At 37.4% G+C, this 25,588-nt stretch overlaps 2 protein-coding genes across 2 annotated transcripts in view; one reads left to right on the top strand and one right to left on the bottom strand.

Annotated features, from left to right (window-relative positions):
- The window catches only part of LOC309708567 (uncharacterized protein), a 243,165-nt gene that overhangs the window by 175,366 nt on the left and 42,211 nt on the right, over window positions 1-25,588 (bottom strand). The gene's annotated exons all lie outside the window — the stretch shown is intronic.
- On the top strand, window positions 10,923-20,539 carry LOC309708551 (uncharacterized protein). The gene is made up of 14 exons (XM_082536676.1): window positions 10,923-12,395; window positions 12,846-12,993; window positions 13,369-13,683; window positions 13,811-14,020; window positions 14,142-14,474; window positions 14,616-14,816; window positions 14,914-15,246; window positions 15,365-15,589; window positions 16,150-16,404; window positions 16,653-16,805; window positions 17,020-17,104; window positions 17,294-17,351; window positions 18,780-19,036; window positions 19,230-20,539. The coding sequence occupies exons 2-14, from the start codon at window positions 12,924-12,926 to the stop codon at window positions 19,291-19,293; spliced, it is 2,559 nt and encodes an 852-aa protein (XP_082392802.1). The 5' UTR covers window positions 10,923-12,395; window positions 12,846-12,923; the 3' UTR covers window positions 19,294-20,539.

The following is a 25,588-nucleotide window of genomic DNA, read 5'->3' on the forward strand; positions in this document are numbered from 1 at the left end:
TAAATCCTACAATGACATGCTGCCAAATAAGGGCAGGGTCCTCTCTCTCCCACTAAACACACACACACACACACACACACACACACACACACACACACAGGGAGAGAGAAGTAAGTTTCTAGGTCAGCCTGGGAGCTGCTGAATTTGAATCCACCAATCAGAGTGGCTGTGTACTTTTTCCCGCCAAAACAGGTGCTTCTGTTTACACACGCAGCACAGAGCGACACAGGATTATTGCAGTCTATTTCTCATAGTGAGGACTCCCCTCAAACAAATGACCATAATTTCCTAACTGTAGGGGCTAGAGCAGTCATTCTTACACCGTTTTGTTCAGAAGTGATTGGGGAATCTTCAAGTGTTGACAATTTATCATTAAAATATGAATTTTTAGAGATATATGACATGGATGACTTATTGACTTAGAAGCCACGAATTCCCCAATATGCAAATTTGAATGCCTGAGGCCACATATATGATTGGCTGGCTGGGAAGCCGTGCAGGCCCTGATTTGTGGATTTGAATTCCTCAGCCCTGATATGATTGGCTGGCTTAGAAGCCATGAAGGCCCCAATATGCAAATTTGAATGCCTCAGGACACATATATGATTGGCTGGGAAGCCGTGCAGGCCCTGATTTGAAAATTTGAATGCCTCAGTCCTCACAGAGGATTGGCTGCCTGGGGACCTGGCAGAAATATATAGAAATACTATGATTAAGCATAAATACTACATTTAGTAGAAATACTATGTTTTAGCACAAATACTATAAAAAGCAGAAATACTATAATTTAGCAGAAATACTATATTAAGCACAAATCCTATAAAAAGCAGAAATACTATATTAGGCACAAATCCTATAAAAAGCAGAAATCGTATGATTAAGCATAAGTACTACATTTAGTAGAAATACTATGTTTTAGCACAAATAGTATAAAAAGCAGAAATACTATAATTTAGCAGAAATACTATATTAAGCACAAATCCTATAAAAAGCAGAAATACTATATTAGGCACAAATCCTATAAAAAGCAGAAATCGTATGATTAAGCATAAGTACTACATTTAGTAGAAATACTATGTTTTAGCACAAATAGTATAAAAAGCAGAAATACTATAATTTAGCAGAAATACTATATTAAGCACAAATCCTATAAAAAGCAGAAATACTATATTAGGCACAAATCCTATAAAAAGCAGAAATAGTATGATTAAGCATAAATACTACATTTAGTAGAAATACTATGTTTTAGCACAAATAGTATAAAAAGCAGAAATACTATAATTTAGCAGAAATACTATATTAGGCACAAATCCTATGAAAAGCAGAAATACTATGATTTAGCAGAATAGTAATAACTTACAAAATGACAAATATGGAGGCATATTGAAACACAAATGCACAGAGGGACACACAAACACAGGCTCTAATCCAGTCAACCAGTCTAACTATATTCAATTTAAATCCTACAATGACATGCTGCCAAATAAGGGCAGGGTCCTCTCTCTCCCACTAAACACACACACACACACACACACACACACACACACACACACAGGGAGAGAGAAGTAAGTTTCTAGGTCAGCCTGGGAGCTGCTGAATTTGAATCCACCAATCAGAGTGGCTGTGTACTTTTTCCCGCCAAAACAGGTGCTTCTGTTTACACACGCAGCACAGAGCGACACAGGATTATTGCAGTCTATTTCTCATAGTGAGGACTCCCCTCAAACAAATGACCATAATTTCCTAACTGTAGGGGCTAGAGCAGTCATTCTTACACCGTTTTGTTCAGAAGTGATTGGGGAATCTTCAAGTGTTGACAATTTATCATTAAAATATGAATTTTTAGAGATATATGACATGGATGACTTATTGACTTAGAAGCCACGAATTCCCCAATATGCAAATTTGAATGCCTGAGGCCACATATATGATTGGCTGGCTGGGAAGCCGTGCAGGCCCTGATTTGTGGATTTGAATTCCTCAGCCCTGATATGATTGGCTGGCTTAGAAGCCATGAAGGCCCCAATATGCAAATTTGAATGCCTCAGGACACATATATGATTGGCTGGGAAGCCGTGCAGGCCCTGATTTGAAAATTTGAATGCCTCAGTCCTCACAGAGGATTGGCTGCCTGGGGACCTGGCAGAAATATATAGAAATACTATGATTAAGCATAAATACTACATTTAGTAGAAATACTATGTTTTAGCACAAATACTATAAAAAGCAGAAATACTATAATTTAGCAGAAATACTATATTAAGCACAAATCCTATAAAAAGCAGAAATACTATATTAGGCACAAATCCTATAAAAAGCAGAAATCGTATGATTAAGCATAAGTACTACATTTAGTAGAAATACTATGTTTTAGCACAAATAGTATAAAAAGCAGAAATACTATAATTTAGCAGAAATACTATATTAAGCACAAATCCTATAAAAAGCAGAAATACTATATTAGGCACAAATCCTATAAAAAGCAGAAATCGTATGATTAAGCATAAGTACTACATTTAGTAGAAATACTATGTTTTAGCACAAATAGTATAAAAAGCAGAAATACTATAATTTAGCAGAAATACTATATTAAGCACAAATCCTATAAAAAGCAGAAATACTATATTAGGCACAAATCCTATAAAAAGCAGAAATAGTATGATTAAGCATAAATACTACATTTAGTAGAAATACTATGTTTTAGCACAAATAGTATAAAAAGCAGAAATACTATAATTTAGCAGAAATACTATATTAGGCACAAATCCTATGAAAAGCAGAAATACTATGATTTAGCAGAATAGTAATAACTTACAAAATGACAAATATGGAGGCATATTGAAACACAAATGCACAGAGGGACACACAAACACAGGCTCTAATCCAGTCAACCAGTCTAACTATATTCAATTTAAATCCTACAATGACATGCTGCCAAATAAGGGCAGGGTCCTCTCTCTCCCACTAAACACACACACACACACACACACACACACACACACACACACACACACACACACACACACACACAGAGGGAGAGATCTGCCGAATTTAAATCCACCAATCAGAGTGGCTGTTTACGTTTTCCCGCCAAAACAGGTGCATCTTTTTACACACGCAGCACAGAGAGGCACAGGATTATTGCAGCCTATTTCTCATAGTGAGGACTCCCCTCAAACAAATGACCATAATTTCCTAACCGTAGGGGCTAGAGCGGTCATTCTTACACCGTTTTGTTCAGAAGAGATGGGGGAATCTTCCAGTGTTAACAATTTATCATTAAAATATGAATTATTAAAGATATTTGACTTGTAATGCATCATAACTGAGTAGAGCGAAGCAAAAACTGCCTTGACTTGCCCTCAAACAACGCTTTCTAACTCTAAATCTATTTGGAGTATCGATATCATTCTTTCACCGTAAGAGACAGCAGGCTTTGGTGAACGATCATGGAAATTTTCAGGTCTCTGTGGAAATCCAACAAAAAGTTATGATGAGAGAAAAAAGTGGTTCATTTCCACAGTTTGAAATCTGAAGAAATCTGAGCGAAGGACAAATTTCCTACCCTCAAACAAGTCCAACTCATTTCAGAACGGTAATAGGTGAGAAAGAAATTCTTGAATTGTGAGCGTCACGAGTGTCTGAAGATATACCGGGACAAGCCTCATGTCTTAACTTTGCTTCGTTAAGGAGATATGACGATTCGAATATGCCTCTCATTACAGAAATGCAGCGGTGATTTTGAACAAACTCTCCATTGACTTTATATGGAGAGTTTTCTGACCTTGTGTTAGTCTGAGGAGATTTGCCAAAATTCTATAAATCCCACAACAATGATGGTGACATTTTCTGAAAGCCAGCAAAAATACCTACGTTTTGATGTATAATTTGTGGAAGTTGAGTGAAAATTGAGCAAGTAGCAGGAAGTTGTTCGGACATGAAGTGAAAATTGCAAAACCTTCAGTGGCACACTGGAAGCCAAGAGCATAGCAACCATAACAACACATGTATTTTGTGAAAAATCACAATTTTGCAACTCAAAACTTTAAGAGGCATAAAAGTAAAACAGTAAAAGATTTGAAAAAGCTGAATCATACCTGAATAGCCCAATAATTTGTGAACATTTTAAAATTTGAATGGTTGTTCTAGGTGAAAGTATGAGGAAGTAGTTAAGTTTCAAAAACAAGCAAATTTTAGCAGAATTGCTGAAGTTTCCCATTCATTTCAATGGGACAAATTAAAGGAAAAAAGCTTAATATTTTAAAAAGTATAATAGCAAAAAATAGCAAAAGTCATAGCCGGAAAGAGCAAAAATAGCAGAATAGTTTAAAATTTGAACGGTGAAAATCGGCTGAAAATTGTGGAAGTAGTTCTACGGCGAAAAGTGTACGGAAGTCCTAAGAATAACTAGAAAAATTTGCATTTCCTGCGAAAATGCAGTGTGGATGCTTAAAGCTGAAGCTGTATGCAAAAAGTAGCTGAAAAAGCTGAAAAGTTGCAGAAATTGTAAAAACTTTGCAGAAGCAAAAGAAGTTTGCTAAAATGGAATAACTTAGCAGAACTGCAATATCTTAGAGGAAACATAATACTTGGCAGAAATACAATAGCATAGCAGAATTTAGCAGAAATATTGTAACTTACCAGAAACATGATAACTTCTCAAAAATACAAGAATTTAGGAGAAATAGTATAAGATAACAGAAAGAATATATTTAGCCAAAAATACTTAAACATTACAGAAACACTATGATTTAGAAAAATAGTACAACAGAGCAGAAATATTGTGATTTACCAGAGACACTGTGATGAACTATGAATATTGTAATTTTAAATTAAGACTATGTTTTAGCACAAATATTATAATTTGGCAGAAATACTATAATTTAGCAGAAATACTATATTAAGCACAAATCCTATAAAAAGCAGAAATGGTATGATTAAGCATAAATACTACATTTAGTAGAAATACTTTGTTTTAGCACAAATCCTATAAAAAGCAGAAATACTGTACTATGATTTAGTAGAAAAACTATAATTAATCAGAAATACTAAATTTAGCAGAAATACTATATTAAGCACAAATCCTATAAAAAGCAGAAATAGTATGATTAAGCATAAATACTACATTTAGCAGAAATACTATATTAAGCACAAATCTTATAAAAAGCAGAAATACTATATTAAGCACAAATCCTATAAAAGCAGAAATAGTATATTAAGCACAAATCTTATAAAATAGCAGAAATAGTATGATTTAGCACAATAGTAATAAGTTAAACAGAAAAATTGGAAAAGCAAAATGGACAGCTGAAAAAATGCTGAACATGCTGAGGGTCCCTCAAATATACTTGTTAAACGACAAAAATCTGCAAAAAAATTTATGAAAGCCACAAAATTACAAATATGTACACATGAGGAAACACACATGCACAGAGAGACACACACACAAGATCCAATTCAGTCACCCAGTCTAAATATATTGAATTTGAATCTTACAATGAGATCATCCCATTAAAAGGCTTTCTCTCTCTCTCTCTCTCTCTCTCTGTCTCACACACACACACACACACACACACACACACACACACACACACACACACAGAGGGAGAGAGCTGCTGAATTTGAATCCACCAATCAGAGTGGCTGTGTACTTTTTCCCGCCAAAACAGGTGCTTCTGTTTACACACGCAGCACAGAGAGACACAGGATTATTGCAGTCTATGGCCCTGTGCTTCGTACGTCGCTTACTACATCCAAGATCAAATGAAACATCCAAGACCAAATCATCGCGCTAACTCTGAGCTCGCTATTCCGGTTCCCCGAACACACCTGTTGTTGACGATTAGTATAGCTGGATGAAGTAATGTGAGATCACTGGATGGCCCAACAGGGGCTACGCATCGATAGTAGAAACATTGATCGGCAACCCTTTGATTGGTCGGCGAAAATGTCGAAGGAGCGCGCTCGGTATTTTTCGGCAGCAGAGCAAGAACTCTTGAGTGAGGGATTTCAGGAGTTTCAGAGTTTAATTAAAACGCAAGGGAACACTGCAAAGGCTGCAAAAGCAAGGAGAGAGGGCTGGCAGAAAGTTGCTGACAAATCAAACTCGTAAGTAATTCAATAATAATAATAATAATGGATTGGATTTATATAGCGCTTTTCAAGGCACCCAAAGCGCTTTACAATGCCACTATTCATTCACTCTCACATTCACACACTGGTGGAGGCAGCTACGGTTGTAGCCACAGCTGCCCTGGGGCAGACTGACAGAAGCCAGGCTGCCATATTGCGCCATCGGCCCCTCTGGCCAACACCAGTAGGCGGTAGGGTAGATTTATCATATCACACCATATTATCCAATATTATATTACATTATATTATATAATAATATGTTATATTATATCCCCTTTCACATTAGAGCCACAACAGGACCCACTAGAACATGGGAACAAGTAAAAGTGAAATATAAGAATATTCTACAGAATGGTAATATTTATCACTTATATTGCTTGTCGTCTCTTGGAAAGAGACCCTGGAATACTCTGTTTGTTTGTTCATAACAGCAACCAAGAAAAGGGCAGAGCAAAAAAAGACAGGTGGTGGTCCTGCACCCCCTCGTCAACAAGTTGGTTAAGTGAATAATACCCTCACGGGAAAATCGATATCTCTCTATGAGCACACTGTCGCGCTGAGCTAAAGGATCCTGTCTGTCCCGCAATATGCGCTGAATTCTGAGGACTCTCCTTATCAATCTTGCACCTTCCGCAATGGGTTGCTCGCATAAACGGACAGGATATGACTGCGACAGGCTTCCCAAATCCACCTTCGCTTTTATAGCCGTGGTCTCTCATCTTGATTACACGAAGTAATTTACAATTGCTACTCTGAAATATGAATTACATCTGTAATAATCACATACATGTAATAGAATGTTAATAGTACATTTCCCTTTTTTAGGAAATGACCTGTATGTATCTGTGTGAAATCAATAAAAGGATCAAGTGCTGCATTATCTTTAGTTACATTGATGTTATTTATTTATGGTGAAACAGTGGTGGAATATCGCTGTTGCTTTCGTATGAATGACGCGGACATACCTTCGTGGCCGCGATCTAATCCTGTTTACATAAAGTAAACCTGCTCCCCAGCAGGTTTACGCTTACGGCTCTGTTGCTATGACAGCAAGTCCCGGATGGGCTTCGGGGAACCGAACGATCCAGGATCACGCGAAATCGTCAACAATCTAATCCAGCTAACTCACTTAGCGCGGTACGAAGAACAGGCCCTATTTCTCATAGTGACAACTCCCCTCAAACAAATGACCATAATTTCCTAACTGTAGGGGCTAGAGCGGTCATTCTTACACCGTTTTGTTCAGAAGTGATTGGGGAATCTTCAAGTGTTGACAATTTATCATTAAAATATGAATTTTTAGAGATATATGACATGGATGACTTATTGACTTAGAAGCCACGAATTCCCCAATATGCAAATTTGAATGCCTGAGGCCACATATATGATTGGCTGGCTGGGAAGCCGTGCAGGCCCTGATTTGTAGATTTGAATTCCTCAGCCCTGATATGATTGGCTGGCTTAGAAGCCATGAAGGCCCCAATATGCAAATTTGAATGCCTCAGGACACATATATGATTGGCTGGGAAGCCGTGCAGGCCCTGATTTGAAAATTTGAATGTCTCAGTCCTCACAGAGGATTGGCTGCCTGGGGACCTGACAGAAATAAATAGAAATACTATGATTAAGCATAAATACTACATTTAGTAGAAATACTATGTTTTAGCACAAATACTATAAAAAGCAGAAATACTATAATTTAGCAGAAATACTATATTAAGCACAAATCCTATAAAAAGCAGAAATACTATATTAGGCACAAATAGTATAAAAAGCAAAAATAGTATAATTTAGCAGAAATACTATGTTAGGCACAAATCTTATGAAAAGCAGAAATAGTATGATTTAGCAGAAATACTGTATTTAGCACAAGTACCGAAAAGTACCAGAAATACTATGATTTAGCAGAATAGTAATAACTTATTGAAACACAAATGCACAGAGGGACACACAAACACAGGCTCTAATCCAGTTAACCAGTCTAACTATGTTCAATTTAAATCCTACAATGACATGCTGCCAAATATGGGTAGGGTTCTCTCTCTCCCACTAAACACACACACACACACACACACACACACACACACACACACACACACACACACACACAGGGAGAGAGAAGCAAGTTTCTAGGTCAGCCTTGGAGCTGCTAAATTTGAATCCACCAATCAGAGTGGCTGTTTACGTTTTCCCGCCAAAAAAGGTGCATCTTTTTACACACGCGGCACAGAGAGGCACAGGATTATTGCAGTCTATTTCTCATAGTGACGACTTCCCTGAAACAAATGACCATAATTTCCTAACCGTAGGGGCTAGAGTGGTCATTCTTACACCGTTTTGTTCAGAAGAGATGGGGGAATCTTCCAGTGTTGACAATTTATCATTAAAATATGAATTATTAAAGATATTTGACTTCTAATGCACCATAACTGAGTAGAGCGAAGCAAAAACTGCCTTGACTTGCCCTCAAACAACGCTTTGTAACTCTAAATCTGTTTGGAGTATCGATATAATTCTTTCACCGTAAGAGACAGCAGGCTTTGGTGAACAGTCATGGAAATTTTCAGGTCTCTGTGGAAATCCAACAAAAACTTATGACGAGAGAAAAAAGTGGTTCATTTCCACAGTTTGAAATCTGAAGAAATCTGAGCGAAGGACAAATTTCCTACCCTCAAACAAGTCCAACTCATTTCAAAACGGTAATAGGTGAGAAAGAAATTCTTGAATTGTGAGCGTCAGGAGTGTCTGAAGATATACCGGGACAAGCCTCATGTCTTAACTTTGCTTCGTTAAGGAGATATGACGATTCGAATATGCCTCTCATTACAGAACAAGCTGTCCATTGATTTTATATGGAGAGTTTTGAGACCTTGTGTTGGTCTGAGGAGATTTGCGAAATTTCTATAAATCCCACAACAATGATAGTGCCATTTTCTGAAAGCCAGCAAAAATACCTACGTTTTGATGTATAATTTGTGGAAGTTGAGTGAAAATTGAGCAAGTAGCAAACAGTTTTTCGGACATGAAGAGAAGACTGCAAAAGCTTCAGTGTCACACTGGAAGCCAAGAGCATAGCAACCATAACAACGCATGTATTTTGTGAAAAATCACAATTTTGCAACTCAAAACTTTAAGAGGCATAAAAGTAAAACGGTAAAAGATTTGAAAAAGCTGAATCATAGCTGAATAGCCCAATAATTTGTGAACATTTTAAAGTTTGAATGGTTGTTCTAGGTGAAAGTATCAGGAAGTAGTTAAGTTTCAAAAACAAGCAAAATTTAGCAGAATTGCAGAAGTTTGCAGAAGTTTCCCATTCATTTCAATGGGACAAATTAAAGGAAAAAAGCTTAATATTTTAAAAAGTATAATAGCAGAAAATACCAAAAGTCATAGCACACATTAGCAGAAATAGCAGAATAGTTTAAAATTTGAACGGTGAAAATAGCACAAAAATTTTGCTTATTGTGTGGATCCACACTATTGAGTTCCTGTTTCTCTTTATTCTTTATTATTATTATTTTTTGTGTGGATGCTTAAAGCATCCACACAATAAAGAATAAAGAGAAACAGGAACAAAAAATAATAATAATAAAGAATAAAGAGAAACAGGAACTCAATAGTGTGGATGCATCCACACAATAACAAAATACACTTCAGTAAAGCCATTTACTATGTGGTTAACTGTGTTAATTTAACTGTGGTTCTTAAATATACAAAATGTGTCTTCTTTGCATTTAACACTTTTTTATAAACAATTGTATTTTAAAGTATACATTTTAGAGTTCACAAACATTTTAATAGACTTTAACTAAGGATTTTCTTTACAAAGAATTATTTTCTTTAAATCAAAACCAAACATTTATTCACTAGTTTTACGATCCACCCAAGGATTTGGGGGTAACTATTTTTAGCTGAAGTGTGAAAGCAGCTGCAGTCCAGCTGGTTTTCTTTTGTGTGGTTCAACAAAAACAAATTTTGTTCCAGTCATGTAAGGTTCCTGTTTCGTCATAAATGTTCTAGGATCAACCTTCCAACTGACCAAAAAGTTAGTTAATGCTTTTAAAATTATGACTATCACACCAAATTTGTAACCTAAATTTGGCTAACAGCAAACTTAACTTGATAATTAGAGTGGGTGGGTGTGGTGAATGGGTGAAGCAGAGGTTTTGGAGACACAGCTGCCAGTCATCAGCTAATTGTGATTCCTCTATTTTGTCTCAGGCTACGTCCACACGTACCCGGGTATTTTTGAAAACGCAGATTTTTCTATGCGTTTGCACCTTTCGTCCACACGTAAACGGCGTTTTCGGTCACTGAAAACGGAGATTTTTAAAAACTCCGGCCAGGGTGGATATTTTTGAAAACTCGTTTTTGCATTTACGTGTGGACGAGAAAAACGGAGAAAACGCAGCATCAAAGGTGTGTGCCTTTTTTGACGTCACACTGTGCGCCACGGTATTGTTTCGGTGAAATGAATTTCTACAATACTATTACTGTTAGTTGTACTCTCTGCAGTGTTTAAATTCTTACATACACAGTTACTGTCCCGCCACACATACGACTCTGTTCCGCTTCTATGCCCCATCCTTGTTTACTATTTCCCACCGAGGCTTCTAGACTAGCCAACATTTCTACATGGTTAGGAATATAGCGCCACCTGTTGCTACGCTACGTCCACACGTACACGGGTATTTTTGAAAACTGAGACCTACTGAGGCTACCTCAGTAGGTCGCTGGGACCAGGGGTGTGTGAGTGATGACTGTGGTGTGCAGTGTGTGTTAATCACTGCAAGAATAAAGTCTGTGTGTTCTATCATTGAGAGACCCAGTGTCTGTATGTTGGGTCCCACAGTAACAATGAGTGATACAATAATTTATTTATTATTTTGTACAAATGAATAAAGAAAACATCAGACATCACAGCGACATGATTGGGTAGTCCAATAAATGAATTCTTTTTAATTAAACAACCAGTTTCTTGTTGTTGGATTAAATCCACAAGGAAAAGACTTGTAGGTTTTTGAAAGTGGACAAATTAATCTATATTATATAATAATAAATATTGTTAAAGTAACAGGTCCTACGGATACAACTTATGCTATAATATGTTCACAATAAATTAGTTTTTAATTCACTAGAAAAGAAAAACAAGCAATCTTAAAACTTAATGTTAAGGAAAAGAACTCGACATGTTGTTTTAAACTCAGTTTCCACACTGCTTGGTGGTAAAACATGAACATGTGTTGAAACCCCCTTTTTCTCTTCTGTTTAGACAAATGAGCTTAGCATTAAGTGTGAAGAAACCCTGTTAAATATCCTGATCCAAACTGCTGGTGTTTTCTATGTAATGCTTTTTAGCTTTTCTACTATGTGAATCTGTATTAATGGCAATAATATCATCTTCTCTCTTTTTCTGTCTACACCAGAAGTAAAGGAAGAGTAGAGAAATCATCTGCACTGTACTCCTCAGTCAACAAAACCTGATTAATATAATAAAACATTCTAAGCTCACATTATTACTTGATCAGCCATATTGTTTAGAATTATTATGCATTATTTTGGCCATGTGATTAAAATAAATGTAATCCATCCAAATTAAAAAATGGTTTTCCTCAGACTCTAGCGAAACAGAAACAGGGATGACCTGGTGGAAACAGCGAAGAATCCGAAAGTGCAAAATAAAGGGCAGATTTGCGGGGACTAATATTTAAGGCTCTTTTATCTGATAAAAGTGTGGTAATTGCTTGTGGTCCATAAACTTGTGATAATACACAATTGCTTGGCTGCCTACTGAGAGTAGAAGAGCAAGTACAAGACCACCCTGCATTCTGATATTGTGTGCATAGTGGTGGTTTGTGACACTGTTTTAGATTGAAAAGGCTGGTTCTGTGGTTATTTTAACATGTACATGAATTTCATGTTGGACGTATTCTGTATTCAAAATGTTAGGTGGTGGCATGTCATATTTGCCCCCTCTGAAATCTACACCTAATGGTTTCTTATTGTCTTGAAAAATAAATTCCTGAATCACATACAGCGGGGTTCTTAACAAGTATGTGAATCACTCAGGCCCCACACAGGATATATTTATTTTGACATCCATGTTAAAATTTCAGTTACATTATGGATACTTATTTTAATGTAACACTGTGGCAATAAGGCAAGAAATGAACATTCATGAAGCGCACTAAGAATTTAAATATATAATCTACTGCAGGTGGCTTTTGTTTTTGGACTTTTAGAGAGATAATTACATGATGCAGGTAAGCTGGTATTATCATCAGAAGCCTGATAAGCTAAAGCCAGCATGTTAACAGAAAGACTGCTAACTGTCATTCAAGTAGTTGTAGCTGACTCACCCTATGTTGTTTTTATCTAGGAGACATTTTGTGTTAAAGATTTGCTCTCAGCTCTCTGCGAGATGAGTTTTGCATAAAGTAAACCTACATTAAAGCTAATGATGTATAGAAAATTTTTATGGTCTTGTGATCATATGATCTCATTAATAAACTGGACCAGAAACGTAAAATTAAAAAGTGATTCAAATATGTTGTGTTTGTTTTTAAGAAGTTCATTCTGCGTGCTGCACTGTATAAGAACCACTTCTTCATTTCAGTGTGGGAGTTTACAGGTTTTCATCTATTTACCCATACTGAGCGTGTACACCAGGAAGGAAGACAGTTTAATATGACTTTTATATTTTCCAACCACAGAAGAGATCTCATCTCACCTCAGCGTCTCATGAAGACTAACTAGTGAACAGTATTTGTCATGTTGATGTGATTTAAGAAATGAGAGGAGCAGCTATGAGTTTAAGTGCAGCAGCGAGCAGATGTGTTCTCTTTCTTCTCTCTTTATCAGGTATTGTGTATCTCTATTTTTGACTTATATCAACGGTTACACCCTGATACCAGAGCTGTTTCCGGTTGTCACAAATTGAAAATGTTAAGGTTCGCAATAAACCCAAATTTTTCAAATTGTGTTATTTGTACTAATGGACCTACACAGCTTTGCAGCTTTGCAACCTTTTTAGAGCATAGAGTTACCATTTAGAAGAAGAAGAGGAAGATCAGTTCATCAGTAATTGTTCCTTTTGCCTCTTCCCAGTGCATAATAATCCTTTAACCAGAACCTTATCACAGCATTAAAGTGATTTATTTTTATTTTGGAAGGTGCAAACAAATGTAAATTACTTTAGAGGATTTGATTTTGATTCTGATGTGTTCTGTGTTACAGTGGTTCAGAGTAATAATGGAGTGACTTACACTTCTACTCAGATCTGTGCCTTTAAAGGATCAACAGTGGACATAGGCTGCTCCTTCAACCAGCCATTAAAATTGTCAAAAAAAATTTGGCTCACTGAACGTATTGAATATAACCCTGATGATCTAAAAAAAGGCTCAGGTCGAGTGTCGTACAGTTCTCACTGGAAGAGCTGCACTCTGACAATCAGAGACCTGAGAGACAGCGACTCAGCTGTGTACAAGTTCAGATACATAACAAACAAAGGTGATCTTACTGTTTCACCTGGAGTCTCTCTGACTGCCACAGGTAAAATTTTCGTTTACACATCTGTCCAAACTTGTTATGAATATAACTGTATGTGTTTGCAAATGGATAAACAGAACAGCAGAGCAGAGTCTCCACTCTGATTTTTGCTCTGTCTTCACATATTCAGCTCTTCAGGTACACGTGAACGGATCATCAAATTCCAACTGGGCAACGCTGACTTGTCAGAGCAGTTGTAAAATACATGATAGTCCATCCTACATCTGGTACAAAAATGGTCAGAAAATTTCTACTAGAGGCCTGTACTGGTTTAGAGACTATCTAAAGCCTTCAGATAGCTACTCCTGTGCTGTAAGAGATTTCTCCTCTCCTTCAGTGTGTGAGTTTATTTCAGTTACATAAAACCATCTCATAGAGTCATTACATACATCTGAATAAAAACAGTCAAACTCACAGTAACTACTTTCTAAATCTGACTTAAATATCATTTTATGTTTCAGGTGTCCGAGGTGATTCATGCAACAGAGTGAATTACAGTAACAGAAGCATCTGTGCATTCAAAGGCTCATCAGTGGACATTTCTTCTACTTACAACAGTTATCAAAGTCCAATCCAATCAAAGTCCTGGTTCCGTTCTGGTCGTGGATCTGAGGACCTCAGAGAAGACTCCCAGTATGCAGGTCGTGCTGAGGTGACTGAAAGAGAGAGAGGACGCTCCACTCTGAGAATCAGAGACCTGACAGAGAGTGATTCAGCCGAGTATCACTTCAAATTCAAAACACAAAGCTTTGAATGGAGGAGTAGTTTACCTGGAACAACTCTGACTGTCACAGGTACTGATCAACACACTTATATTTAATATAAGTGCTATAATTTTTAGTATTATTAGATCTGTGAAATGCATTCCCTATTCTGTCTCCCTCAGTGTGAGAGTGACTGACATCTTATTTATTGTTTCTTGTCCACTGGTCAAGATGTTCAGGTCAGTATGTCGACTGGACGGCAGTTGGATTGTGTCACCAGCTGTAATCCTTATGTTTCATCTTATGTCTGGTACAAAAATGGACAACAAGTGAATGGAGCCAGCTCTTCTTCTTATGACGTGCCATATGACACTTCAAACAGCTACTCATGTGCTTTAAAAGGATTTGAGGATTTTCACTCTCCATTAGTTTGTAAGTTTACTTTGAGATTTTATCGAAATAAAAACTTTTAATCTGGGTTATTATTAATATCATGTTCTTCCTGTCAATGATACATCTTTTTCTTTAGGTGTCAATGGTGAACGGTGCAAACGAGTGAATTACAGTAACAGAAGAATCTGTGCATTCAAAGGATCATCAGTGGACATTTCTTGTACTTACAACAGTTATGAAAGTCCAATCCAATCAAAGTCCTGGTTCCGTTCTGGTCGTGGATCTGAGGACCTCACAGAAGACTCCCAGTATGCAGATCGTGTTCAGGTGACTGAAAGACAGAGAGGACTCTCCACTCTGAGAATCAGAGACCTGACAGAGAGTGATTCAGCCGAGTATCACTTCAAATTCAAAACACAAAGATTTGAATGGAAGAGTAGTTTACCTGGAACAACTCTGACTGTCACAGGTACTGATCAACACACACTGATGGATATTTAATCAGCTCAGTTGCTCTGTTGTGTTAATGGCTGTATTTATTGTTTTGAGTATTTAATGTCTTGTGTCTGCTGTGTTGTCATATTCAGCTCTGCAGGTGAAGGTGAGCAGAATAATATCAGTCCATGAGTCTCAGACTGAGGCAGAGCTGAAGTGTGAAAGCAGCTGCAGTCCAGCTGGTCGTCTTTCTTTTGTCTGGTTCAAAAACAATCATTTTAAGGTTGAACAAAGTTCTTATCAAGATCTGTTCAATCCTGGAGACATCATCTCCTGTGCTTTCAAAGGACATGAAGATTATCGCTCAGATCCTGTGTGTAAGTTTACTTCACTGTGTTATGCGATGATCACGATTTTCAGCTCCTCAGCTTTCTTTGTTCCCTGAAATTTTGTTTAAGATGTTCAGTAAAATTCACAATACTGTACATACAGTTTAAAGGTGAGTGGAGTCAGTTTCATGAATTAGAGGTAAGCACTCAGTTAAAGTCAGAAAAGAACAGTCATTGTGCTGAAGAGTGGTTTGATCCTGATCAGAGAACATCAAAGTTCTTTTCATTTTGGAAGTTAATCCTGCTTATTTTACTTTTGAGGAACTGATTAGCAGTGTAATAGTCAGAGATGCACAGGAATCTGCTTCTGACTGTCTACAAAGGTCTGTCCATGGACTGTCATGTGTACATCCAATTTATGGAACAACTGACAAATCCAGCAAACATGGTCTGTTCATGCAAAGCATGAATCTAATATATTGAAAATAACAAATGTGACCAATAATTACAGGCTTGTCTTTCCCCATACTTGAGGTTTTGAGAGACTAAAATTAAAGTGATGGAAATTTCTTAATTTCTAAATGTCCTGTTAATATTTTCTGTTCTAGACATTCCAGAGGTTCCCACTGTGTCAGTGAGTCCTTCTGCTGAGATAGTGGAGGGCAGTTCAGTGACTCTGACCTGTAGCAGTGATGCTAACCCAGCAGCTAAATATACCTGGTACAAGGAACAACAACCAATCAGCCAAAAAAAGCAAATCATCTTCAGGTCCATCCGGTCCTCTGATTCTGGAGCGTATTACTGTACTGCTGAGCATGAGGTGGGCCGAATGTCATCTGAAGTCATCTTTATCAGAGTGAAATGTGAGTCAAGACAGTTTTCCTATAATACCACACAGGAAACAGGGGTTTAAACTCTGACATTGTCACAGGGGGAGAAAAGAAGGTTTGTAAGATTAAAACTGTCTTTACAATCTGCTATAATGGGTATAGATATTTAAAGTTAAAGAATAGGATTTTGTACAATTTCTTCACATTGACTTGTTTGAACACCAAATTCAAATGTAAATTTGCTGCAATTTTTGTCATAATTATTTCCACATCCCTTCCAGATGCTCCAAAGCTTCCCTCTATGTCAGTGAGTCCCTCTGCTGAGATAATGGAGGGTAATTCAGTCACTCCATCTGGTGAGATTGGTGACGACAGTCCAGTGACTCTGACCCGTAGCACAGTCAGTTTTTCTCCTGACATTGGGAACAATCAAGGTAGTGACACAATGGAGTTGTTAAAATTGGCCCAAGTGTAGTTTATAGTATTTTTAGTTTGTAACTGCTGTATGCCGTTAGGCAAGAACTATACTCAAAGTGTGTCATTAATTAAGACTTTGGTCTGATATGTTTTATCTTCTATGTCCATTCTTATGAGACCATTAATCTTGTAATCCAGTAACAAGTTTTCAGTTTGGTCACTGTTTCCTAGACTCATGGAAAAAATCAACTGCAATTGCATCAATCACTGTTCTATTTCTGGCTGTTATAATCATCTGTGGAATCATATTCATTAGGTGAGCAGTTCAGTTATATTGTTAAAATCAATGTGTCTTTATTGATTTCAAGTTATAATAATAATAATAATAATAATAATAATAATAATAAAGCTCCTTGAGGTGACTTTTGCTGTGATTTGGTGCTATATAAATAAAATTGAATTGAATTAATAATTAATTAAAATGTTCATTCATTCTTCTGTACAGAAGAAAAGGGTGCTTCAAAACAAATTCTTCCAGAGAGAGGCCAGACAACGAACCAGAGGTAAGGAAGAAGAGGTCAGGTATCAGGTACCTGAATTTTAATGTAACTGAATCTCTTTGTATATGTCGCATACTGCTGTCTAGGGATGAGTATTGATAAGATTTTCACGATTCCGATTCCATTTTCGATTCTGTTTAACGATTCTTTTTAAAAAGGAGAACACTAAGGTCGATTAGCTTAGAACTTTATTTTATATCTTCTCTTTGAACAAGATAGAAATTTAGGAGTAACATGGCCTTACAAACCCAACAGTGAGATCTTAAGAGATCCACAGCCTATGGCTCTTCAATGGGGTGTCACAGGGTCCCCAGGAAAAAAAAATTGTAAATGTAAAATAATAAAATAAATATTCCTCTGTAGCAATAACAAAGTATAACATAAATTATTCTGTAGCAATTACACAAGAATATCCAGTAATGTCCCTGCCTACAATTAAACACATTCACTTACCGAAAATCGGGGGCACCTGCTGCGGCAGCCTTTTACCACAAACTCAGTCACTGCTCGGTGACATTCGTCTATCCTGGCCCGAAAGGAGACGCTACCGGTAGACTGCTGCGAGAACTGCCAGCATCTGAGCCAGACTCTGTCTGTCTCTCTCATTGTGGTCACCTAAATGCACAGTGATGGCAGGTTTTGTAATAAGGCAGATCGTGCTAACATAATATGCACTGTTAGTTGATTATTTACCTGCTGCATTAACGGGAGAGGACGTGCAAACGTTACCGCTGCTGCTGGGTTGAGATTCACGAGTCCGGAGCAGAATTAAAAACACGACATTGATTTAAGGTCATCGCGTTTTTTGTGAGCAAATGCTTTTGCATATTTGTAGTGTTTCCACCCTTAAATGAAATATCTACTTTGCAAGTATTGCGGGCAACTTGCAATACTTGCAAAGTAGATATTTATATATTGTCATCCGTTCTCGTGAAGTATGACCAAACTTTTGAGCGTTTGAGCCGCCATGTTTCCTGCCAGGTAAATGACGCTCCGCAACGTGGTGACGTCATTCGGGGAAACTGGAATCGATAAGGGAATCATTTGCAAAAATGGCAAATTCCAAAGAATTGAAACAGTGGGAACTGGTTCTCAACAAGAACCGGTTTTCGATACCCATCCCTACTGCTGTCATACACTGCACAGTGGGAAGTTTAAATTTGGCTGCTATAGTACGGACGTTTGATGATGCGGCCTTGTATAGTTTACATGCTTCAAACTTCATGATCCACCCAAGGTTTATGAGATCCACACTGCACAGTGTGTGGGTACCTTAAGTTCTCTTATATATGAAAATGTACATGAACAGTTCATAAAAAGTAAAGTCTGCTGTTTTCCTGGAGACAGTGATTAAGGCTTTTGCTCAGATGGCAGGGGAGAGAGGGATGTCCAACCATAACCTTTCACGTTTTATGGTTATTTTTTTTTCAGGAAAATGCATATTATTACATGTTTGACCCTGCACCAAATGGACGACCAGAGCGTGGCGGCCCTTCAGCTCCAGCACAGAGTAGAGCAGCAGAGGAGCAGCAGGATGATCTTTGCTATTCCAGTGTAACTTTCATAAAGAAGCCAGAAGAGCACGACTACTACAACATTCTTCCCATTAAGACCAAAAGAAGAAAAGAAAAGGACGAAGAAGTAACAGATGTGGACTACACTGTGGTCAGATTAAACAGCACCCAAAGGTGAGGACACTTAGTTTGTGAAACGCTGGGGAAATATTTCCAGCATTTTTTTTGTTATATTTGTGTCTTTTGTTTATTTTTGGCATTACACTAAGCTTTTTTCTTTTCTTAATGAATGGTACTGGCATTATGAGCTGTTTAAAAAAAATCATATTATCTTTATATTTCTGAGAGTGTGTTTTTACCTTTACAGATTAAGAGATCAACAGGCTGCAGAGTATTCATCAGCACTGTATAGCACAGTCAGGAAAAAGTAGAGTATGAACATGAATGTGTGTCCTCAGTGTACATATTTAATGTTTTTTAGGAAGACAACAAGTGCAGACTGATCTTAATTCTGATGGCAACAGCTGCCAGACAGTACAGCTGTAAGTAAAAAATCAGTCTAACTTTACTGAAATAAAATCTTACTACAGCTAACAGGAAGCCCAAGGCAGCTATCTCTCTGGGCACTATGCACTCTTCAGGGAATTGTACTGTATTTTGTGTATGTTCGTTTACTTTTCTTTGTTTTTTTAAGGGTACTTTAAGTTTGTAGTACACTAAAACAAGTGTAAAGCCTTTTATTTGTCCTGCTGAAACCCATTTTAATGTACTTAACATAATTGTGAGTAGAATTATTTTTTATTTGTGTGGATATGGGATATAGGAGTCTTTGCAGAACAGCAGGAGGTAGGTCTGATTAATCTTAAAGTCCTGGTGCTTTGACCATTTACTGTTATTTTCAGTGCCCTGCTGAACTGCGCTCATGTGTTTTGTGATTACAGCTGTGTTTAGCAGTTTCTTGTTATCTTTAAACTTATTTCCTTTATAGTGAATCAGAGGGAGCATGATTTTGTCCATCATTCAAGTCGTTCTTGTAATTTGAGTAAAATTAGAAATGTTTCACTGAGATTAAATAAAATAAAACAAAATAATAAAAAAACATTGTTTCTACAAATTCTGGTGTCTTTCTCCACTTCATGTTGCTGCTTTTGAGCAAGCTAGTAACAGTGCTGAGCATTTACATATTTAAATAATTGCAGGTTGCTTTTGTCCCAAACATCTTAAATAGAGGGTTTGAGCTGAGCTGCTTTCTGCTAGCAGAACGGCTAAATTCAGCTGCACTTCACCAACTTCCTGTTATCTACTTCAAGTTGGGTGATATGAGACATTGAGTTTCCCTTTTACTGCAAATTCACACAATAAACTTAATTTAAAGCTGAAGGTAACCCATATGGAAAAGATATATATAAATCTTATAAAGTTTGTATCTGTCTTGTGTGAAACTTGTATGAAAAGCATATAAGAGTGAAAACAGATATAAGATCCCTTGAAAAATTATATAATGAAACTTGTATGTTTTGGATACTTACTAAAACAATGTATGAAAGTAATGCGAAAGTGGCCACTTTCATGAGTAAATCATGTAAGCCTTATATGATTTACACATGAAAGTGGCCACTTTCATGAGTAATCACATATAAGTTTTTACTATTTCTTTTCCGTATGGGAAAGAAAATAGCTCAGCTATCACAAGGAATGATCTCATTAATAAATTGTTGTGTGTTTTAAAACAACCATTTTAAATGTGTTTTCTTAAAGCTGTCGTCAGTGATCGCACCAGAGGAGATTTAATCTGTTCATGCACATTAGGCGTGTGCGGAGGAAGGAAGACAGCCGGATATCGATCTCGCTTTAATTTTCCAACCACAGAAGAAACCATCTTCAAACATCTTTGATGAAATACACAATTTTTCATATGTGATCGACCTGATGCAGTTTAAGCAAGAAGTGTTTAAAGAAATGAGAGGAGCAGCTATAAATGCAACTGCAGTAACGAGTGAAGTCTTCCTTCTCTCTGTGCTGATATGGTACAAAATATAAATCTCCATTTATGTTATGTTTGTGTTCACACCTCAAGCATCTGAAGCGCTGCACATCATATGATACTGTAAAGCTGTGTTTGTGTAATGAGCGGGATGAAGAAACGGCTGTTTTGGACTGAAACCAAATTTTAGAAAATATACTTATACTATGTTACTTTAGCGTCCACCACTACAAGCATTTTATCTGACAGCTTTGATCAAGGATTCTTGCATGTACATGTGAGGTCACATACAGTGCACTGAAAAAGTATTTACCCCTTCCTGATGTCTTTGCATATGCTTTCTTTCTTTTTGTATATTTGCTACAATATGACAGATATTTTTTATATTATGAGAAATATTACCCCGTTAAATTTTGAAATAACTGGCTTTTTTCTATTTATTGGAAAGCTAGTTAAATTTAGTTTGCTACACATAGGCCTGATTGCTGCAGGACCCACTGAATGAAGAAATCACTTAAACAGAACTTATCTGATTAAGTGAAGAGCACGAAATGCAACACATCATGCCACAATAAAGACAGAGCTAAAGAAACAAAGTTGTCTATCAGAGTGGAAAGGGTTAAGAGTTATGTGGGAGGCTGTGAATTTAGAAAATTTAATGAACAGTAAAAGAGGAATAATAAATAATGATTGATTAATCAATAAATAATTCAAATGGTGAAGGGATTAACAAAAATAAAAGGCAAAAAAAAATTCTTACTTAAAAAAATTATATGAGAATTTTTTTCTAAAAATGCAATTTAAAAAAGAGAAATGAGTAAGGGTAACAAGAAGTAAGTAAGGGTGTTGTGATATTTTGATACCACGGTTAGCATTTACAGGAGATTGTTTTATACTCAATAAGGCCCATCTACTAGTTGTTTTTCTCTTTCTCTGTGACCCAAGAATTAAGGTGTAAGACTCACAAGCTGGTCCCCCAAGGTCGAAAACACCACAGAGATGAGACCACTTCCTTACTCCCATCCTCCCTTTTTCTTTATCTCCTGGAAAAGGCTCGTTAAAGGCTAGGTGGTTCGTTTCAGAATTCACTAATGAAAGAACTCTGTATTTTATGTCTAGGAGTGTATTTTGCTGGGATGATCATAAATTATAGCTGAACTGATAAACTACACAAGGGATACTTTGCTCAGAAGGCAGGAAGACGTTTCCTTATTTAGTCTGTACCGGTTTGAACTGGGAAAGCTGACACACGAACCTTTTTTTTCTCTATATAAACTGCTGTGTATCAAATAAACCTTTGAGTCGATTTGGGAAGACAACCTGAAGCAGTCTGTGTTTCCTTGTTCTCCCAAGCTGCTCCCGACGTCGTAACTAACCCAGCTGAATGGCATACCTGAGTGTTACTTTAAATAATTAGGAATCTTAGAAGGAAAGGACAAAACTCTGCTTATCGCTCACGCCACGGAGGAAACCCGGGACGGCAATTTCCTTCAATTTTGGTGTCAGAAGTGGGATAGCTGACAGAAGGTAAATACACGTCTTTCATATTTATATAAAGACCGTATTATACCTCTCTCAGTGATCGATCCATAAAAAAAAAACGGGATATGCTGACGAAGTTTCACTTAGTGATCCAGAGAGATACACTGACGACTTCCTCAGTCCCCGAATAAAGTAAATTAACCCTTGTGTGGTGTTGGTGGACACAGGAAGTTGCCTGTTGTCTTGAAACGTACGTTAAAAAGTGAGAAGTTGCTCACTCAGAAAAAGTGACACAGGAAGTTGCCTGTTGTCTTGAATATTTCTCGTTAAGTGAGAAGTTGCTCACCAAAAAGTGACACAGGAAGTTGCCTGTTGTCTTGAAACGCACGTTAAAAAGTGAGAAGTTGCTCACTCAGAGAAAGCTAGTAAATAATTTAATTTAATTTTGTTAAAAAAACAAAAAAACAAAAAAAAAAAAAAACGAAAGAAAACTGAAAACGGGTCTCACAGACCCGATTACCATACAAGGGTTAAAAGCAGTAAATTAAAAGCAGAAAGACACAGGAAGTTGCCTGTTGTTTTACGAGAAGTTGCTCGTTAAGCGAGAAGTTGCTCGCTAAGTGAGAGTTGCTCACACAAACAAAAAATTGCTAGCAATAAATTTAAAGTGACCTCAGCTGTGCCGCAGCGAAAATACTAACCTAAATCCTCCTAGCGTGTAAACCCCTCTGGAAATCACTGAACATGGGTCAGAATAATTCAAAGACCACAGACAGGTCCGATAAAAAATCTAAAGTACCTGTAAAACCAAAAATTAATAAAATACAAAATAAAGTCTCAAATAACGGCTCAGTACAACTCCCATTTCCGGTTACGTGTAACCCACGTCCGCGAATCGGTGAAGACGTCCATGATCACGTATCCAGAACATGCGGAAGTGCTTATGTGACTGACTTTGTTTACAACTTACGGACTGTGAGTACAATGCATTCTAATTTATTTCCGGAGCCTTATCCCGAACGATTATCGCCAGAAACCAGGTCAGTAGAAATGTTGAATATCATTTGTGATAAGAAAAGTAGTCTGCTTAAAAAGTCCTGTAGAAAATATGATAGAATGCCGCGACGTGATGCATCAAATGTTACCGCTATGGACAAAAGGACCGGAACCAGGCGTAGATACTTTTACATCAAATAAAACTAGTGCAGGCTCCAGCATAGAAAATAAACCTACCGCAGGAAAAGCTAGTCTTGCATGCTCAGCCATTCAGCCTACAGCCCCGCCGCCTTACGAAGATGAGACCGAATTAATAGTAGCTGTAGCAGCTGCACGCAAACAATGTCAGCATTCTGATATAAACCAGCTCAAAAGAAAGCGACGAAAAATCTGGATCTTAGCCATCTCTTTAAACAGGATCAGGAAAAACAATATATACGCCGCAAGGAAGAATTAGCAGAACATAGAAAAAGAGAAAAACTTTTGAAAGAAGAATGTGAGGAACTTATGAAAAACAATTTAGACGACTATGAAGAAAAACTTTTGCATCAGGCAGTGTCCACAATAGACACCCACATGAAACGCCACGATATCGTAGCTAGAGGTTTAGAGGTAGCTAAAGAAATACCTGTTACCCGAACTTTAATAAAGACTTATCTAAAAGGAAAAAAGGAAAAACAACACCGGAATGACAAAGGTCCTTACGCCAACACTCGCGGTAGTAAACAAACAGAACCAAAATCTAGTGACGTCAATGACACTTACCCCTTTATGATAATAGGAGATCAGTGTTGTATTCAGCCCCCTAAAATCTCAGAATTAGTGACAACTATTAAAGAGCTTCCCGATCCTCTTAAAAATCATATAGCCTTTGTCTCTGCACTACAGAGAAGTACCAGATATCACCATTTGGGTGGTCCGGATTACAGGTACATATTGTGTCAATGCATTCCTGGAGTAACCGAGTCACAACTCATAAGAGAGATAGGTGAATTAGACCCAAAGCATGATAAAGCATCCACAACTGCAGAGTTTTTGTGGGTAAATAATGACAAAATCACCGATTTCTTTAAGAATCTAAAGAAATCCCTGCTAACAATGTCCAGAGACAAAATTGACTTAAATGCAGTAACTATGTGTAAACAGAAGCCTGATGAATCTATCCTAGTATTCATAAAACGCTTTATGCACTGTTGGACAAGCTAGAGGTGCAAATTTAGCTCAGTTTTCCAGCAGCCGCAGACACCCAGAGCAAAAATGAATTTGTGTATTTCATTTAACATAAAGGGTGAAATGTTTGCTGACACTGATAACAGCTTATGTTTTCTCTGCCCTATGTACCGACATGATGGAGAAGGAACATCCTCTGTGTCAGCTGGACCCTCAGCAGAGAATGAACTCAACATCCTTTTTGTCCGGTACTCTATGTCACACACTGTGCCAAAAAAAAACGTGTACAGACGCCACTACCAGGTAATCCCATGACTGGGAGCCACACTTTTGTTTCTCTAAGGTCAAACAGTGATTTTGTCACATAACTCAGACATAGTTTATGACATAACTACACCATGTCGTCACATAGATCTAACCTACCCTATCGACTGTACTATTTCTGCACTTACGTTGCCAGCTGAATACCAGAATATGACATTGTGGTCTAAAAGTGAGAATGATATAGGATTTATTGACTGTACACTTTATCACGTACACCTATTAAAACACAACAAGCAGTATATGTCAAGCAGCATCCCATTTCCACGGAAAAAGCCGCAGCCCTAGATGTCATGATAGGAGATTTATTGACTACAGGAGTAATAAAGCCCACACTCCTGTCAATCCTGTGCCAAAGCCTAACAAACCTGGCGTATGGCGTTTCATACAAGACTTAAGGCAAATTAATGCAGTCAACATTCCTCTGCCACCTCTCGTTTCAGATGTTCACAGCATATTGACATGCATTGCATACACATTTTACCGTGGTGGATTTATGCTCCGCTCCTTTTTCTCAGTACCTGTGACACACAGCCGTTATTTGCATTCACACATAGAAATAAGCAGTACACTTGGACTCGTTTGCCCCAAGGCATGATAGACAGCTCTGCTGCTTTCTCAATGGTGCTTCACTCCTCCAGGGCTGCACCCTGATCCACATGTGGATGACCTCCTCCTCTGTGCTGAAAGTGAAAAACTATGTCAAACTGCTACACACATGCTTCTCCAGCACCTCCAAAAGACTGGCCACAAAGCATCAGCAAAGAAAATGC

Source organism: Aulonocara stuartgranti (assembly GCF_965226115.1).
Source record: "Aulonocara stuartgranti genome assembly, chromosome: 6".
In the NCBI taxonomy this organism is placed as follows: Eukaryota; Metazoa; Chordata; class Actinopteri; order Cichliformes; family Cichlidae; genus Aulonocara; species Aulonocara stuartgranti.